General features: G+C 35.9%; 1 protein-coding gene across 3 annotated transcripts in view; it reads left to right on the plus strand.

The window, feature by feature from the left end:
- The window catches only part of LOC145979761 (large ribosomal subunit protein uL10-like), a 98,406-nt gene extending 84,526 nt beyond the window's left edge, over window positions 1-13,880 (plus strand). For all 3 annotated transcript variants that reach the window (XM_083112748.1, XM_083112746.1, XM_083112747.1), the window contains exons 4-7: window positions 1,377-1,611; window positions 6,692-6,877; window positions 11,418-11,576; window positions 13,629-13,880. In XM_083112748.1, the coding sequence (XP_082968874.1) occupies window positions 1,377-1,611; window positions 6,692-6,877; window positions 11,418-11,576; window positions 13,629-13,766 (718 nt within the window). In that variant the 3' untranslated portion in view covers window positions 13,767-13,880. The remainder of the gene's footprint in view (window positions 1-1,376; window positions 1,612-6,691; window positions 6,878-11,417; window positions 11,577-13,628) is intronic.
- The last annotated feature ends 4,954 nt before the right edge of the window (window positions 13,881-18,834 follow it).

The raw sequence follows: 18,834 nt of genomic DNA on the forward strand, positions 1-18,834 counted from the left end.
TTCGCAAATTAGCCGAGAGAGACAAAACGCGAAGTAAAATAAAATAAATAAATCAATCAATCAATACTCTGGTAAGTACATAAATGTGCTATTAGAAGGGATAAGTTTATTTTATGATTATTCACCGCTATAGCACCGAAATTTTATTTTATTTACCGCTTTTGAACCCAAAATCGACTGTTTCTGTACCGAAATTTTGTTTTTCTATTTGCCAATAATATGTGCCTCTAGTAATAATCAAAATGTAGTTATTGATAACAGCTTGTTTGAACCAGTTTTCAAATTCAAGTACTTAGGAGTAATACTAACAAATGAAAATAATATTAAAGAGGAAATAAAAAGCAGGCTTAATTCAGGAAATGCATGTTACTTTTATCTTGGAAAGTAAAAGTTAAAATACACAAAACGGTAATTTTGCCTGTAGTATTATATGCATGCGAAATTTGGTCCCTTACGTTGAAAGAGGAACATAAATTGTGAGTATTTGAAAATAAGATCCTTAGGAAAATATTTGGGCCTAAAAGGGATGAGGAGACAGGTGAGTGGAGAAGGTTACATAATTTGTATTCATGTCCAGATATTATTAGAATGATTAAATCAAGAAGACTTAGGTGGGCGGCAGGCCATGTGGCATGAATGGGAGAGGAAAGAAGAGTTTACAGAATTCTTATTGGGAAACCTGATGGTAAAAGACCAAGATGAAGATGAAGGGATAATGTTGAGGTGGCCTTAAAGGAAATTGGTAGGGATGGAAAAGAGTATATAGATCTTGCTCAAGATAGGGACAGGTGGAAGGCCTGTGTTGCTGCAGACATGAACTTTCGGATTCAAGAGGGCTAGAGAGTTAGTTAGTTAATGGGTTTACTGTGACACTCGCATGATGTATAATAATTCTAATTATATTATGGTTTATTAAGAAGTAAATACTTGTAACTGTGATTTTTTAAAAGATCTTTTAATATTTGATATGGATTGACCACCAGTCACTTCTGGAGGTAATCTCCGAATGGTAGGATCTGATAATGGTGACCCCTGTTGAGCAGCTTCGAGAATTGCTTGGTGTTTGACGATCAAATTTCTTCCAGACTTTCGTGTGTCGTCTTCAGGCACCAGAACTATTCTGTTTCAGCATATTTACTGATCGTTCCAGACCCTTCATTGTCACAAATTTTGTCAGCTGCTACCCTTGCATTGAATACACAAGTTACTGTAGCATGTGAATAATAATGGATAAATATACTGAAAAGAAGTACTTGCTGTTCTGTGAAATTCTTTATGATTATTTTTTTTTTTGGTGGCCTCAAGAAGGCTAGAGAGTTAGTTAATGGGTTGATTCCCCCAAGACATGAAATAATAATTTTTTTTTCTTCTTTCAGATTGCTCCCTCACATCCGAGGAAATGTCGGATTTGTTTTCACGCGAGGTGATTTGGTGGAAGTCCGTGACAAACTTCTGGAGAACAAAGTCCGTGCACCTGCTAGGCCTGGTGCAATTGCCCCTTCACTTGTTGTAATCCCTGCACAGAATACCGGCTTGGGACCTGAGAAGACATCGTTTTTCCAGGCCTTGTCAATTCCAACCAAGATCTCTAAGGGAACAATTGAAATTATTGTAAGTAAAGGTGGAGATAACAATTTGTCGGGAAATTCCATACTTTATTATTATCCACTTTTCAATATCTATAAACAGCACAGTTTTTTGTAACAGGTAATATTTCACAAACTTTTTTTTATTTTTTAAGAGAAATCATGAAAGGTATGTGGTCTCAGGTTTGGAACCATTGTTGAAATTTTTTTTAATAGAAATTATGGATGGGTACCGATAAAGTACCAATATAAAATTAACCGATATTCTACCAATCTGATATAAGATTAGAAATGGTCCTTGAAGAACCTGAAACGTTCATTGACCTCCTTAATAAATGTGTTACAAGTTGACTGCACTCTATATACCATATTTACTCGTGTATAATGAGCACTTTTTCCCCAAATTTTTGCATCCAAAAACTTTAATGCGTATTATGCACAGATTTTTTTTTTCATGTTTACGGAACCCTATCATGTTATATATCGATGTAAAGCCTGAATTCTGTAGTTTCTGAATATGGCAACAGTATTCCATTCAATATGGCGACACTAATGTGAATGCAGTTGAAATAAACTTGCGCAAAATGAAGGAACATTCTGATTTTTGTGGTTCTTTGGATGAAAGAAAAGATAAGGAGAAAGAAAATAACAATTAAAATGTATTAGTGGCCAAATAATATGACATATATGGATTGTGTAAATGCCTTAATGAAAGAAAGTTTGCTAGATTGACGGTCCTGAATGGGCCTCTTATAATTATGTCAGTCATGGAAAAGGTATACATTTTGAAGGTTTTTTTTTTTACAAAGAGTAAAGAGAAAATGAGCAAAACCACACATAAAAGGTTATTTAAAGGCCATTTTCCATGATTTTTCACTTTGTAATATAATGTACTGCGACACAAAAAAAAAACAGTGCCATTCTGGCAGAATTTGTGCATGTACCTCCCATCACGGGGGATGTGTATCAGCTGTATTTGTTCCGTGAGAAATAACAGAAAATAACTTCGTGAGTACTACAAATCCATAACGTAAATTTGATCTCCCTTTCTACTATTACAGAATAAATAAGGTGGCTAAAGAGTGAAAGCTTTGGGATGCTAAGCACAGTGAAGGGAGAGGGGAGAGGTGGCTTGGGTTGGTGACTTTGTTTACACAAGAGGATATTCTCCTCTTGGTCCACATAGCAACAGGTGACTCATTGGATAAGTATGATGTGGCATTGCAACAGCTTTACGACCTACAACTAAGAAATCATTTCGTGAACCTGGATTGTACTGCGCATTATACAAGAGATAAAATTGTTTGTCATTTTTCCCCATCAAAAACTAGGGTGCGCATTATACATGCGTAAATACGGTATTCATTTGTCATATGAGAACTAGAGGAATATAACTCAAACAATGCAGTTTTCTGTTTCACTTAAATAATCTCTTCTGAAGATCTCTATGTGGAATCAGACCCACATATCTCCACTTGTAATCCTTAGCAGTAAGTGAAGTCATGTATCTCCAATGAACTGACTGTTTTAAGAGGAAGGATGACAATTTCCCCAAGGTCCTTCTCTCTGAGGAAGCTGGGGAGCACTGTTGCCAACTTAGCTCTATTGGAGCCAGATCTGGCTCGTGTACTTGTGAACTGTGGCACCTGCCCCACTAAAATGGGCTCCAGCCCACCAACTTTTGCCATGAGCACACATTTTGCAGGTGACATGATATTGTTATATTGGCTGCGTCACCCCACCCCCTCTTACCTCCCCAGCTACTTTTATTATTAAGGTGAAAATGACAATATTGTTATCTGGGAATCCTTTATTTTCAATTTCATATGACCATCAGTGAATTATTGAGATGGGGGGATGCCGCCAGATCTAGACAGTCAAAACTAAGAATACATTGTCATCACTTAAAGTTAACAATGCCCCCAACCCCCTTGACAACTAAAATTACCCAGGAGGCACTTTATCTAGCCTTCTAAATCTAGCTCCTTGAAAGTCAACTTTAGCTCCATTTAAGATGAAATTTAGCTCTTTTATGTGCATCAAATTTGGCAACACTGCCAGGGTGGCTGGAAGAGGCAAGGAGAAATGCATTATGCTTATGAGAGCATTATTTTATTCCCTATCTCGGGAATATCAAATATCCAATGATGTAGGAAAGGGCTCGTTGAACAATGTTTTAGTCATAGGAGAAGTGAAACTCCCATTTGATTAGCCGTAACTTGAAGTTCAAGTTGATTTCCAACAAGGAATACATGGGATTCTGTAATACTTATTCATCATTTTTCAAACATTGTGCCTAGCTTTATAATCACCTTAAAAAACCACTTCCACTTGTAAGATGTGAAGAAATTCATACACTCTTGTCCAGTTTTTTTTTAGTAGCAGTGCCCATTCCGACGATATTTAAATAAAGAACTTGTGCGAAATTGTCACTTCCCCTTAAGTGTCAACATTATTTCCTCTCTCCTGTGAATTTGATAAATGGGAATTACGTCCCTCTGGTTCTCGCATGATGAATTGAAGAATTTCGTGCAAAAATATAGATGAATTCTGATAGTTTTAGCTAGTTCTGCATTTTACACACTCCACATTTTTGTCAATTCATCATGTCTGTATTTCTATTCTCTTCAATTACATCATCCAATATGTCCAGTTTACAGATTTTGTGCATATTCTTGAAATGTTAGCCCTGTTTTTTGTAATAAGTTTTTAGTTACTTGCATACATGGGGAATGTTGTTTTTTATAACCATAATTTATTCTCTGTCCACTGTAAGAACAAAGTCATTGTAAACAAATGCATATGGCTTCTGATAAATCCTTGTGGTTGTTCAAATGGCAACTGTGTAGGAGTCTCGCTTATCGGACATGAAAGGGCCAGCAGAACGTCAGATAAGCGAAAATGTCTGATAATAGGGAGGTGGTAAGAAAAAGCCTATGAAACTTCAAATTAATGTTATAATTTTACACATTACGAACCTAATACAGTAAACATGTTTTACAACTATATAGAAAAAATCAACTGGAAAAATGAACTTACAGTTGCAGAATTGTCTGAAGTTAAACACAGTACGTATGTACAGTACTTCAAAGTTCAGTCCTGTTTTGATTGAAATAAATTTTTGATCGTAGTCTGCTTTCCTGACGATGCAGTTTCTTCGCTGCCAGACATACAAAGCTTCACTAACTTTTTCATAGTCACATTTTTTCATAGTTTTTCTTTCTTTTAATACACCCTCCATAAGTAACTCTTGATGCACACATTTTTTCTATTTCTATTCATTTTCTTTTCCAGTCTCCTACTGTTACCCGTCCAAGGCCAAACTTGTCAGCTACCTTCTGCATTGTCTCTCCCTTTTCCAGTCTCTTGATTGCCTCAAGTTTTTATTTCATCGATACCACAACTTTCTTTCTTTTTGTCGCCATTTTGTACTTGCGTAAATTTCAACTTTTAAACAACACAGCAGTGTTTGTCAAATTCACACACACAAACACATATGCATCTATCAGACGATAAACTGATCCGCATACAATGATAAACTGCACTGCACTGAGTAGCGAATGACAGACACATGAGTCATAGTGTAGGCAGACAGTCGAGTCGGAAGAAACTAAAAATAGACTATGCTCACAACTTGCAGTTCTTGTTGCCCATTGATGATTTTTTTTCAAGTGATATGTTGAATAAACAAGACTCTACTGTATTATACTTACAAATACAGTGCATGTGATAAAGTCATACCATTCAACACAGCTGCTATATTGAGATTGTGAGATCTTCTAGCATGAGCTGTACAGCTATGATCAATATATTCATGGGCATAACACACAGGAAAGGAATATTTGTCAGAAGTAACATGATTTCACGTGAGAATTTGAATGAGTACACAATATTTTAGTACGGCACCATTATCCTACTATATGCGTTCTGGAAAAAAAAAGCATGAATCTTTTTATACTTTACACGTGTGTAGAAACAGCTTTTCACGTTTTGATACTGTTCTTTCAATTTAATCCGAACAACCAATAAATCTTATTGCACAGTCTCATGTTTGAATATACTTTGAAAAATCTGAAAAGAAAATGCATTTGCTTGAAAGGTATTTTTGAGCAGAAATGTCTAACATTAGCAAAAATAATTATTTTGTGAATGTCCCCTTTATTATTGATACATTAATAATTATCACTATTATTCTTCATTAGGAACAGCTTAAAGAGGCAGAAAATCTGTGTAAATGAAATGAAACACTGATTTTTCTCCTTAATTACACATAAGTACTTTCCTATGCTGGCCTATTGTTAATCACCAGGGCCACATTTATGATGAATAGATCAAGATATCTGTGAAATAAACTAAGACACATTTCAAGATCAAAGGTGTTATGTAAATTAGCATTTCAGTGTTAAAATGGTGAATAAAGACCTAAATATGATTTTAAAATATACGTAGTACATAAACTAAACATTTTCCTTCTAATGATAACATTTACCGTATTTGCTGGTGTATGAGAGACTTTTTCCCTAGATCTGGAAAATGCTCAGTTTTTCATTACCTTCATTTGTGGATATTTTATTTGTTCTGAGTTAGATGATTTCTTTCTTGCTTCCTTGCAGTGTGTGACGAAACACATTTAGATTAGCTAAGTATACATATACATATTACTTTAATTTGAGATACTGTAAATCAATTATTTAATCAGTGATTAAGGATTTTCCTAAAAAAAACTTGTACAAAAAAGGCTGGTGCATCTTACACACAAATACATTATGTATTAATTAAGTTTATTCCTGTGTGTGGAAGTACAATTTCGCATCTCAAATTTTTACTGCAGAATTATCTGTAATAAATTGTCATGCTGAAGAGTTATTTTGCAGTTATTTATTTTCATGACAAAGCATGTTAGGGAAACTCACTTCACACCCTTGAAAATATGAAAAAATAACATCACAGTGTATTATTTCACATTGTGTTCCCTCAAAAACAAAATATGTACGTCTCTATTAATCATGCACCTGAATTTTGAGATTAAAAATCCTGTGAAGATAGGTTTATTTATGTAGAATGTGTGCATTTATCTTAATGTTGCCCATTATATTTCTTCCCAGAGTGATGTCCATATTTTGAAAGATGGAGATAAGGTGGGTCCATCCGAAGCTACATTATTGAACATGCTGAACATCTCTCCCTTTTCTTATGGTTTGCTGGTAGAGATGGTCTATGACTCTGGAACAATTTTTGAACCTAGAATTCTTGATATCAAACCTGAAGATCTAAGAGTCAAATTCATGGAGGTAAGTGAACCCTATTTTAAATTCATTAGCCAAAACATATAAATCAATGTACCATTGTACAGTGTTGTCAGTTTGGCTCTGGGCCAAGGTAGCTTTACTTCGAAAAATTCTTATAACCAGTGGCATGCGGTGGCATTTTCCGTTGGGAAGCTGTTCCAGAACGATTAAGAAAATCGTGATCATCATTCATGAATTCTTCGTTTCTGAATGTTGTGGTGGCAGTTGTTAATTATTCGAACTTCATTTTCATGATTTAAATTGCAACCACTTAGTTCTTCCGTAGAGAATAATTAACAATACAAAAAGAAAAAAAGTTTTGAAGCTTTGGGTGTCCACATAACCATTTCAATTTCAGGGTGTCTTACCAGTCAAGAATGTCAAGAAATCAACAGGTAGGTCAAGGAATTATGCTTATGATCAAGAACATTTTGATATTTTTTTACAGTATTGTGAATTTACATTGTTATATATCTGTACTGGGATTTGATAATTTGAATATTTGTACAAATATTTTACAAAATGACAATGCAGGTATGTAACAATATAAATTTTCTTAATTTTCAACTGTACTTAAGTAGGGGGCGATTAAATGTTCAGATAAACTAGAAAAAAAGGAAAGAAGAATTTCAGATTCGTTATTTTGGTAGACACCCTGAATTTCCGTAGTTGAAGCCTTACCTGCTGCCACAATTCAGGAATATGTAGAGTTTGTCCTCCTCCTCTGGAAATGATGGCTTTCTTTTCAAAGGTGAAAGTGAGAACTGGTTTCTTTTGAAGCTCTTCAACTAAGAAAAACAGCACATGCACAGAGAGAGGGAGAGAAATGAGTATGCAAGAAGAAACAAACTGAAATTCACACACCGGAAAAACAGTAACTTTTAACTTCGCAAAGCATTTGTAAAAGATGTGACTGCAGCCATTAAGTGTTACCAACTACTTTTGACAGATGTGTCTATGGACGTTTTAGATGTCGTATAATAGACCAAGCTCACACCAAGCTCAGCAGCAATCATGTTTCTGAATTTCTGTTGTTATAACCTGATTGGTTGATCTTCTATCATGCTTGCCTTGGTTGATCTTCTATCATGCTTGCAATATGCAATATACATGGACACTTAATCGTGCAGTTTGCAACACTTGAATACATCAGTAGACTTTCCTGATGGCACAGACTGTCATTTCAGACACTGCAGATTGGGGGGAAAAGTTTTCCTCCATATAAGGTAGCCTCACATTCAATAGTTCAAGGTCACCTGTTTCCAAAGCCAAACACAGCCTGCATTCCCTTTCAAGGGTGAGTGTCTCATGTTTTGTCAACATGCCACAATAAGGTGTGGATGGCCAGTTTCCCACACCCTGCTTGAACGATTTGATGGATTTTGGGATGGTCTCTCAAATAGAAATGAACGAACCTTGAAGGTAATAGGGAAGAATTGAAGGTTAATAAAAGTGTTTTTCAACTGTAATTGCATTGGCCAGCACTGCTGGTCTTGGTGTACTGGAGTGCACTTATATGCTTATAACAGGTTAGTTCTCATTATGCAACATAAAATATAATTGCCTGCATGCTAAAGATGTGCGTAAAAATAAGCAGGACGTTATGGATCGAAAATGCTTACATCTCTGCCATCCGCAGTCATGCACCATCTCTGCCCTGAGCCAAACTGAACGCACTGCATTTCCTGTAAGAATGCTTTACATGAAATTCACACCTGTGTCTTTATTAGAGTACATTTAATTGAAAGTAGCGCCACAACCTACATGTTACTTATTGCTTTTGACGAAAAAACAAAATGTCAAAAAACATGTTTTTCAGAAGGGTGTGAGATACCTTTTGCTACCATGTTTTCTCACGAAATAATGCGAAATTAACTTTTAAACACTAAATTTATAGTTTATTTACTGACATGACACCTTGTGTCTGATTTATCCTGTGAGTTATGCAATTAATGGAAAATTGATTAATTCTGCTGTTCATATTGGAGGAGCAAAAATTGACTCCTTTACACAGAAAGAAACTTAATACTCTTATAGCTACATAAATGTAAACTGATTAATGCTTTCCAAAAAATTCCTTAAAAATTATTTTAAAAACATCTAAAAACTGATTACTTACATATTGGGAAGTACATATTTTGTTGTTTGAGCAATGTTTCAAGGTTCCTACAACCCCCTTCTTCAGGCTTCACTTGGCACTATAGTGGAACCACGAGCAAAACAACCTGCGCAGACCCGCGAGTCATGTGCACCGTACCCCCGCGAGTAGGGGAGGGGGAGAGTTGACCATGCTTCCTTATGGCCCGAGGTGGAGGGAAGAAGGGAAAGTTGCGCGGGGACTTCTCGTCCCAAGGTTTTTTTTTTCCTTGCGGTCGATCTATAGTTTATCCTACATGCCACGTCACTTATTTAAAAACAAGGATTGGTTAAAAGATACATTTGGAAAATTAAAATACTTTAAAAAACTTGCCTAAGCCTTGGTAAAAAGCTTCTCAAAACCATTATTACTCCCGTTAAGAATCCCCGAGGAAGTTAAAAATTCAAACCTAAAACTGTTAAAAACGTCCCGTACACAGTCGCCCATGCTGGTACCTGGTTCTTCTTGGAATGCAAGAAGTTGCAGACGTATTTTCCTTCCGCTTACCCCCTCCCCCGCTCCTCCCTGCCGAAGTTTACGTCACATCCACCACAAAGTCCCGTGTTTGCTGAGCAGCCCGGATAACCTCGGGTGTAACATGGAAACCAATTCTGTTTTTCTTTTTGGGTACATCCCATTCTTTAAACATTCTAACCCAGATTTTGTCTACATTCCCATCATCCCTGTTCGATTTCTTGCGTCTTTCCGTAGAAATGTAGGCATCCTCATAAACATTCCTACTTATCGGTTTGTTTTCCCTCTGGATAACCTCTCTTCCTTATTTTACGGGATTTTTCTAATATATGTTCCGAAAGGCCTGTTCTGGGACCCCCCCGGTTTATATCCTTACTATGTTCCTTCCACTTTATCCCCATATTCCTTCCGGTTTGACAGATGTATTCTTCGTTGCAACTAAATTTTATTCTATAAATGCCTTTCTCTTCCTCTTTTTCTTTCCCATACCTTCCCTTTTATACTCTGTGAAATGTTTCTCGATACTTCGGGGGGCTTTCATCCCACATTTTATGCCATGCTCCTTAGTTATTTTCTCAATCTTTTCGGAGACTCCTTTGTAATACAGAATCCCTGCATACCTATTTCCATTCTATTTTAAAAGAATTTTTAAGGAATTTTTTGGAAAGCATTATTATTCAGTTGGCCATGAGTGAGTAATTTGCACATGTGCTACGTATTCTGACTACATAAATGTGCTATTAGAAGAAAAATGTTAATTTTGTGTAATAACTGTAGTTTTTAAATCAAATTTAGGATTTTGTTCACAATTTTAAAACTAAAATGTCTTTTTATGTACCACTTCCATTCAATTTTTCACTGCTATAACACCGAAATTTTATTTTATTTACCGCTTTTGAACCCGAAAGTGACTGTTTTTATACTGAAATTTTGCTTTTTTATTTACCAAAATTATGTGCCTCTACATATTGTTTATTACAAATGTAACATACATTTTGTGGCATATGTAGCATTTGCCTGACTCAATAATATTAGAACATTATTGTATATCTATTCTCGTATGCTGCTTTGTCATTATTCATTTGCTAGTAGTTATCGTTGTGAATTCATAGTGTTTAATTTTCCATTTTATGTATATAGTAACAATATAATTGTAATCTCCTTCTTAAAAGTGGCCACTTTCATCCACTTGCATATTGACATCTGTATATTTGTTCTTGCAGGCAAATTGTTTGTCACTCCATTTTTTTATTATTATATACGGCATAAAGCATTTATTTGCAGTTAAACTGTTCAAAAAGAAATATTGTATTACTAAATGCACATATTTTTGGTAAATAATAAAGCAAATTTCAGTACTAAAACAGTCAATTTCAGGTTCAAAAGCTGTATATAGAATGGCACTTTTGTTTTAAAATTGTGAATGTAATCCTAAATTTAATTTAAAATATGCACTTATTACATAAAATAAACATATCCCTTCTAATTACACATTTATCTAGTTAATACAGTATTAAGTTTATTCCTGTATAGAGGGGTCCATTTTGGCTTCTCAAATATTTACAGCAAAATTAATCAATTTTCCATGCTTTGCAAAACTCGCAGGGTAATTCAGACTTCACACATTGGTAAATAAACCCTAATTATTTTTTTTAGTCGCATTTCTCATTTTGCATCATGACAAAACATGGTAGGAAAATGCCCCTCACACCTTTCAGAAACATGAACAATTAACATTACAATGTGTTATTTCACATTTCGTGTTCTCGTCAAAAACAAAATATGCATGACTTAATGGAATTCGTATGATGATAAAATATTACTCTTTGTGATTGTGTGTGCCAGCAACTACTGGAATTATTCAGTGTCAGTTATTAACCAGACTACATCATATTATGTTGAATCATGTCGCTGATGAATGTTCCTTTGCAGGGAGTACGGAATGTAGTAGCCGTTTGTTTGAGCATAGGGTACCCAACAGTTGCCTCTGTCCCCCACAGCATTGTCAATGGCTTTAAGAACTTACTTGCCCTTGCAGCTGTGACAGAAATAGAATTCAAGGAAGCAGAAACAGTGAAGGAATTCATTAAGGTTAGTGTGGTATTTTTCTTTTTTGATAGTTTGATGTGTATGTTGCTCATCATCATCCTTTGCTGTTTCCTGCCTCCAGCTGGATTGGCGTAGAAGACAAGCCTCTCCATTTAGTTTTGGTCTTCCAGCATTCCTCTCTTTCCACAGTGTTCCAATCTTGCCCTCTTCTCCTAACATTCTCCACTATCTGCTCTTTCCACCAACATCTTACTCCCACTCCTTATGCATTGTAAGCTCTTACTGGCAGTTTTTCTGCACCCATCCTCTTCATCTGTCCTGAATCTTCACCACCACTTTTTAGAATGTTGCTGTTCTGTATAATATACCAAAGTTATTTATCATTTTTACAATAGAATTTAATGGTTCGTTTAGATACAGCTTTTAGTACATTGAAACCCTGACTGAGCAACCCAGGGTGCGAAACCCTGGATTTCACCCCACCAACAATCTTGGCCTCAAAAATACCCCCCACCAAAAAATTCGGGGGGGGAGAGTTCTTGTTATAACAAGCAAAAGATAAGCAATTACTTTTAATTTCAAATATACTTTACTAAGAATAATTTCGTAAACATGCACAAATTAGTGTGGTTGTGAGTATTGAATGCTTTTTCGCTCGAGATTATTTACATGTCTACATCAATACACACAGTAAAAATAAAGCAAGAATGCAAGACAATAATAAGTATGAAATCTAATAACACTATCTGATATGTGTAAAAGTAACAAATTAAGTTCCTTTATGTAATTAATAATCATAATAATAATATTTTTAATTGGGTAATTTATTTTTACTTTCAATAACATTACAAATATGTACCTATATCGTATAATTTACGCATAGCTATGTTTGTGGGGAAGGGGATTTGTAGATTAAGAACGTTCACCCCTCACCAGTTTTCAATGATTTCGCACCCTGGAGCAACCTACACTTGAATTGGGTAGTTAAAAGCAAGAGATATTTTTCAAAAACATGACACTTACAAAGTATCACACAAAAATAAATCCACACGTGCCTCTTTTTGTCCCCCACTAAATGCCATGTTATTTTTGTCTTGTGTGTCCTTACATAATGTTGCATCACCAAGCTCCATGGTGGAATGATTAGCACAGTGTGATACAATGCCAGGGGTCACGGATTCGAATCCTGACCTGGGCTCGGGTGATCTTTAAAGTGTGTCCCTTCATCATTTCATCACTCATCCTCATCTTCATGAGTAGCCAAAAGTGGCAGGCAAGCAAAGTAAAATAAACTAAATCAATCGAGTACATAATCGTCACAAAATTTTATGCCAGAATTTCCTGCAAAAAAGTGGGGTGTGACTATTATCTGATGCTATTTTTTTTAAAAAAAATTGTGCTGTTACAACTGCTACTTAAAAATCATTAATTACTTAGCAAATTGCAGTGTTTTCTTGTGTGTTTATACTCTTGAGAATAGCATTGAACAATTTGTATGCACATTGTGGACATTTTGTTTACCAGGATTTCACCTTTAGTGACTATTTCAATCCAAAGATGTAGTTTTTAGTTATATATATTTTTTTAAAAACTATTACAAAAAAACATTCATGAATGTGAGAAAATGTATATTAAATGTAGCATGTTATATATCTGTGGAAAGACAATATCTTGTAGATTTCAGAAAAGTTTAGTAAATAATAAGAGGTGGGCTGATATGTAGACTACAGATCTGATATAAAATTCCAAATGGTCCTTGAACATTAATGGCTCCTTTTTGAGGTTCCTACAGTGCAAATGAAGTTGCATATTTAGACAGTAACTTTTTTAAAAGTAGAGCATGAAGATTATCCAATGGCAGAATTTTTTGCACTAAATTGTTAGATGTTTATAGATATATTTGATCTGTAAAATAATCGGTAATGCCTACATCGGCAGGTACCGCTAGAGGACCGATTAATGTGTCCCATCTCTAGTAAACAATAACTCACTTAGGAACGTATGTATTTTCTATGATTTTCTGAAAAACTCCTTGGAAAAAACATGCATTCAGTCCAGTCTGCAAAGTATTAATTGTTGTAATTCGTTATGTAGGATCCATCAAAGTTTGTAGCTGCTGTAGCGACCACCACTCCTGCTGCAAGTGCTCCAGCAGAGGCCAAGAAGGAGGAGAAGAAGGAAGAGCCCGAGGAGGAGTCTGATGACGACATGGGCTTCGGGTTGTTTGACTAAGCGGGATCATTGTGCAACCAAAGGATGAGAATGGTGACAACTTGTAAGTAAAGTGCATTTATTTCAAGTTGTCATCTTTGTAATCACTATGTGTACAATAAACTTTCAGAAGAATTTCTTCTTTCTTATTTACTGGTAGTTTAGTACATGCGAGTATTATCCAGAAATAACTGGAAATATATTATTTTGTAATGCACTAAACAGTTACATTCCATTATTTTTCTGGACTCTGTTAATACTTAATGGGTGAGATTTGTGAACATGTCTTTTCCAATGTCATAAATGGGGAACGGATTTATATGTAAATACATATTTATGTATGAAGCTGAAATCGGTTATCTTTTGTATTATCTTTGCGCATCATGACATGTAAATTCAAAAAATTCAGTTTTTATTTTCCACATTTGTACATACAGGGGATGGACAAAAATATGGAAACACATGCAGAAATGCACATTACCTTTATTAATATCGAGTAGGACCACCTTTGGTATGCAGAACGGCCTGCAGTCGACGTGGAATGGACAAATACAGGTCGCGTATGGTTGTCAAAGGGATGTTGTACCATTCTTCCTCCAAAGCAGCTGCAAGTTGTTGGAGAGACGATGGTGGTGGGTAGCAGGCTCCCACCTTGGTCTCCAAAACCGACCACAGGACTCACTAATATTTAGGTCTGGCGATTGTGGAGACCATGGCAGATGTGACACTTCATCTTCGTGCTCATCAAACCAGTCCTGGACGATGTGAGCTGTATGAACAGAGGCTCTTGTCATCTTGAAACACGGCATCACCATCAGGAAACAAAGTTTGCACCATGGGATGCAGCTGGTCACTCAAAATGGTTACGTAGTCCCTGGCAGTGACATGTCCATGTAGGGTAATGATGGGTCGGCAGAATACCAGGAGATGGCTGCCAAAATCATCACTGAACCACCGCCATGGTGGTTTGAGAATTGCAGATCTGCCATGCATACCCTGCTTGTGGAGTTCTCTTCTGACTGTTTTGACGCTAACAGGGTTTGTAAGCACTGTATTCAGCTCAGCAGTGACTTTTGGAGCCGTGGTGATCTTCTGCTTGGTCACAATCCTACCCAATGTGTGTCTGTCTCTGTCACGCAACACACACTTGCGTCCACGCTGGTGCTTCGCTGATGCATTTTTTCCGGAAGTCTTGTATGCAGTCATGATCTTCGAGACTGTGCCTCTTGATACACCAAAGATTTCCGCTACTTTCGTCACGGAAGCTCCCACCATACGCGCACCCACAATTTGCCCTCTGAAACTTTCTAAGCTCAGACAAGATTCACGATAACCTGCACGGACCGGTCGCTGAACTGTAACTGGCCCATCTGTCAGGTTAGCCAGGGTGTATACCTAGGGTTACCAGACATCCGGATTTTCCCGGACATGTCCTACATTTTAGCCTTATGTCTGGCGTCCGGGAGGAATTTGAAAAATATCATAAATGTCCTACATTTTGAGAGTTACATAATATTAATTATAAAAATAGGTAACAGAAGAAAATCATGCAAGTTACAAGTCTATGGACCGCGCTTCCAAACTTAATGGTGAAATTTATTTTGATTCAGTCATTGAACATAAAGAAAAAAGTTTGTCCTGCTATTAAACAAATGGGGAAAATTGAAGCAATTAATGAACAAAGTTTTGGGACCACTTTCTGATAACGTCACTGTTCAATGCCTGAGCAGAATTTCTTGCATTAGGGTTTATACTGATGGAACGAGGTGTTGCCCATTCTTATTCAATGTTCAATATAATTTTATTGTAAAGCAGAGGTATAGAGAACAAAGATATTCAGAGTGTATGCCAGTCAAGAAAAAGTAAAGAAATCAACAAGTAAGAAGTCAATAAAAAGGCAATAAATTATTCTTATGGTCAAGAATTTTTGCTATCATAATGACTGATTGGTTGATTTAGTTTATTTTACTTCACTTTTTCTGTCCTTTTGGCTAATTGCGAAGATGAAGATGAATGGTGGTAACATAAGATGGATGAAGGGACAGTCACAAACATATAGGGACAACCGACACAAGCCCCACATAAGATTATACTGGCTGTGAGCCCAGATGCCAAAGCCTCGCTTGTGTGCCAAACACAGTTCAGGATGCATTAATATGAGAAAGCAGATCTAATCCTCTTCTTAAATTCAGCTTCAGTTTTTATCTTAACTGGTCCTTTGGTAGGGGTCTTCATTAAATAAATATTTATTTTCTTAATTACTAATTTCCAACTTTACCTAAGTAGGGGTCGAATAAATAAACGTTAAGAAAAACTGAAAAAAGGTCTGGAAGAGTCCAGAAAAATTCAAGAATTCTGGATGTGTTATTTTGGTAGACACCCTGTTATTGAACTAAAAACTTCACAAACCATTTTAAATTACGGTAATTGCTGAATATTTGTTTGCCATTACAGGTCATAATTCAAATGTTGAGAGAGTACTTTCATTACCATCAGCACAACAGACTCACGAGAGAAATTATTTTTTCATAAAGTCTGTAAAATGTTCGTTTGGTACTGGACCATAATTTCAAATTGACTGTCCACTCTAACATAAATATAGTTTGACTAAACCTGAGATTTTGATAAAAATTGTCTCCTCTGAGAAGTACCACTTAAATCATGTAGTAAGAGGTGCATTGATTAATGTGATTGCAAGTTTTGAAATTTTGCATTTAAAAATTCATTAAGAATCCATTTTTTAAAACTGAAAAGTGTCATTTTTCAACTACTTTCTAATGTGTTCTATAGAAATATGTATTATTTATTGAGAATGTTTTGTGTCCTACATTTTGACTTAATGTCCTACATTTTGGGACAGCATGTCCTACAATTCACTTACAGCGATCTGGTAACCCTATGTATACCTTGCAGGAAGTGCAAGTGACCACAGCGCCAGCTACGTGTTTTATACCAGGTGTTTCCATATTTTTGTCCATCCCCTGTATATTAGGATGTGGCTCATATTTTAGTTATTTTTACATATACTTCATATTTGCCAAATAACTACATGACCCTGTGTGACCAAAGGAGTTGGGTGAATGTGTTGTGAATAACACGTCCAAAGACGTTAAAGAAACGAAAGTTTACAACCTTTTTTATGCCCTCCAGTTGCATTAATTACAAGTTTTCTGTCATCTGAACAATGTTTTTTTTTATTTTATTATTTTTCTTTTCTACACCTCCCAACTGTGTACTATTATAAAACACTTGAAATTCCTCACTATTTATAATTGTTAGAAAATGAGGACTTTAGCATCAGCTTTTGGTGGTTACAATCATTATTTTGGCAATGTTGGAAGATGAGTCCCAAGTCGAGCAGCCCATTGCTAATCCCACCCTTGCTACTATCTTATTCGTCGCACACTGCAAGGAAACAAGAAAGAAATCGTCCAACTCAGAACAGAAAATTTCCAGAAATCAAGGTACATAATCAAAATCGGAGTATGGGTGTATGAGACACACCCTGTTTTTCTGACCTATTTTTAAAGGAAAAAGTCTTATATGTCTGCAAATGGGGTAGTTATTTATTGTGGTATTCTTCAGAGTTCCCTCTGCAAAATATGCTCTTGTCCAAGTATTTTTGCTTCGTTCTCAAACAAGTGACCTTTTTATTCCATCCGGGAATAAAAAATATGGATAGCATGAACCACTACCTGTTTCCCCGAGAATCGACTAATGAAGCTGTGTGGGAATAGTTGTTATGGTATAACGACAAAATCACCTCTTCAGATGCTACGAATGTCTTTCGACCTTCTTCATAGATTCCATGGCGAAGATTTTTGTGTGGTTTCATCATTGTGATCATTGAGAGTCAGCTGTATCATGGTCGGTCTTCAAATAACATGTCACCTTTTTTAAATTTTGAGAGCTAACTGGAGACTTGAATTTTGATGTATATGTATTAAGAAGGAGTACGATTATGATACGTGTAATCTACTTCCTGAATGTATCGTAGAGGAGTAGGGGCCAAGATGGTTAGTGATGGTCGAAGATGGAACACAAATACAAAGTCTTGGAATGAATGGGTGATGAAGCAGGGGATTAGGGCTGTTCAATATCTAGTTCATATATTGATATCGATGGTGCCACTGATGTTGATTACTGACAACATCGATACCACCATGTACAAACCTTTCAGTCAGAAGTATGAAGTACGAGAAACTGAATTTAGTGTTCTTTTTAGCCCACTCAGTGAAGGGAAAAACAAATGTAGAGTAATTCTGTAAATCTTAATTTTGGTCAGTCGTTAGAACATTACTATTAGTGCAAAATCCCAAAAGTTCCACCCCCCCCCCCCTCCCCAACCTCAGATACACATACAGTTCCTGACGCACACCTTCTTATTTAATAATCAGAGCCAGATATTTTTTTTTACTCTCGATTCTCTGAAATGGGCTATGAAAGAGATTTATTTTTCACTAATGTAATTGGTTTTGCTGTAATTTTTTAAAAAACTAATTTTTGTAGTTCTTATTAATTAAAGTTTTTTACCTTGTAAATTTTGAATAATTTGAAAGGAAATTGTTTGAACTAAAGGTTGTAGCCTAATGTATAAGTACAGACTGTATTTTAAAGGCAAAAAAGGGAAATGAAAAAGAACTGTAGTTTATTTTTGTGCGCTATCTTTAATTCGAACTTGGATAATTCAAACAAGCACATTCCCCTTGAAACCCCTATCTAAAACAATGTTAAAAATGACTACTTAATTCGAATTTTGAAGGTTAAATTTGGATAATTTGAAGTCAATAATCCAATAATTTAACATAAATCTTTCCAAGAAAGACCAAAGAAATTCCAACAGATGTGTCGACTGCAGATAAGAGACGGCAGCAGGAATCCCCAGAGCTTTTGTTTGTTGGAATGTGGCCTTCACCCCCTCGGAAACAAGTTGAGAGGGGGGAGGGGATAGCCAGACAGAAGGGGTCATTTGTCTGTGTGTTTTAGTGGATTCACAATGTCGAAACGTGATGTGTACTGTAGTTTAACACTAGATAAGAAAGTTGAAGTGCTTAGAGAGATAGAAAGAGGAATGAAAAAGAATAGCCAA

This window comes from Lepisma saccharinum, chromosome 26 (genome assembly GCF_977018435.1).
Source record: "Lepisma saccharinum chromosome 26, izLepSacc3.1, whole genome shotgun sequence".
In the NCBI taxonomy this organism is placed as follows: Eukaryota; Metazoa; Arthropoda; class Insecta; order Zygentoma; family Lepismatidae; genus Lepisma; species Lepisma saccharinum.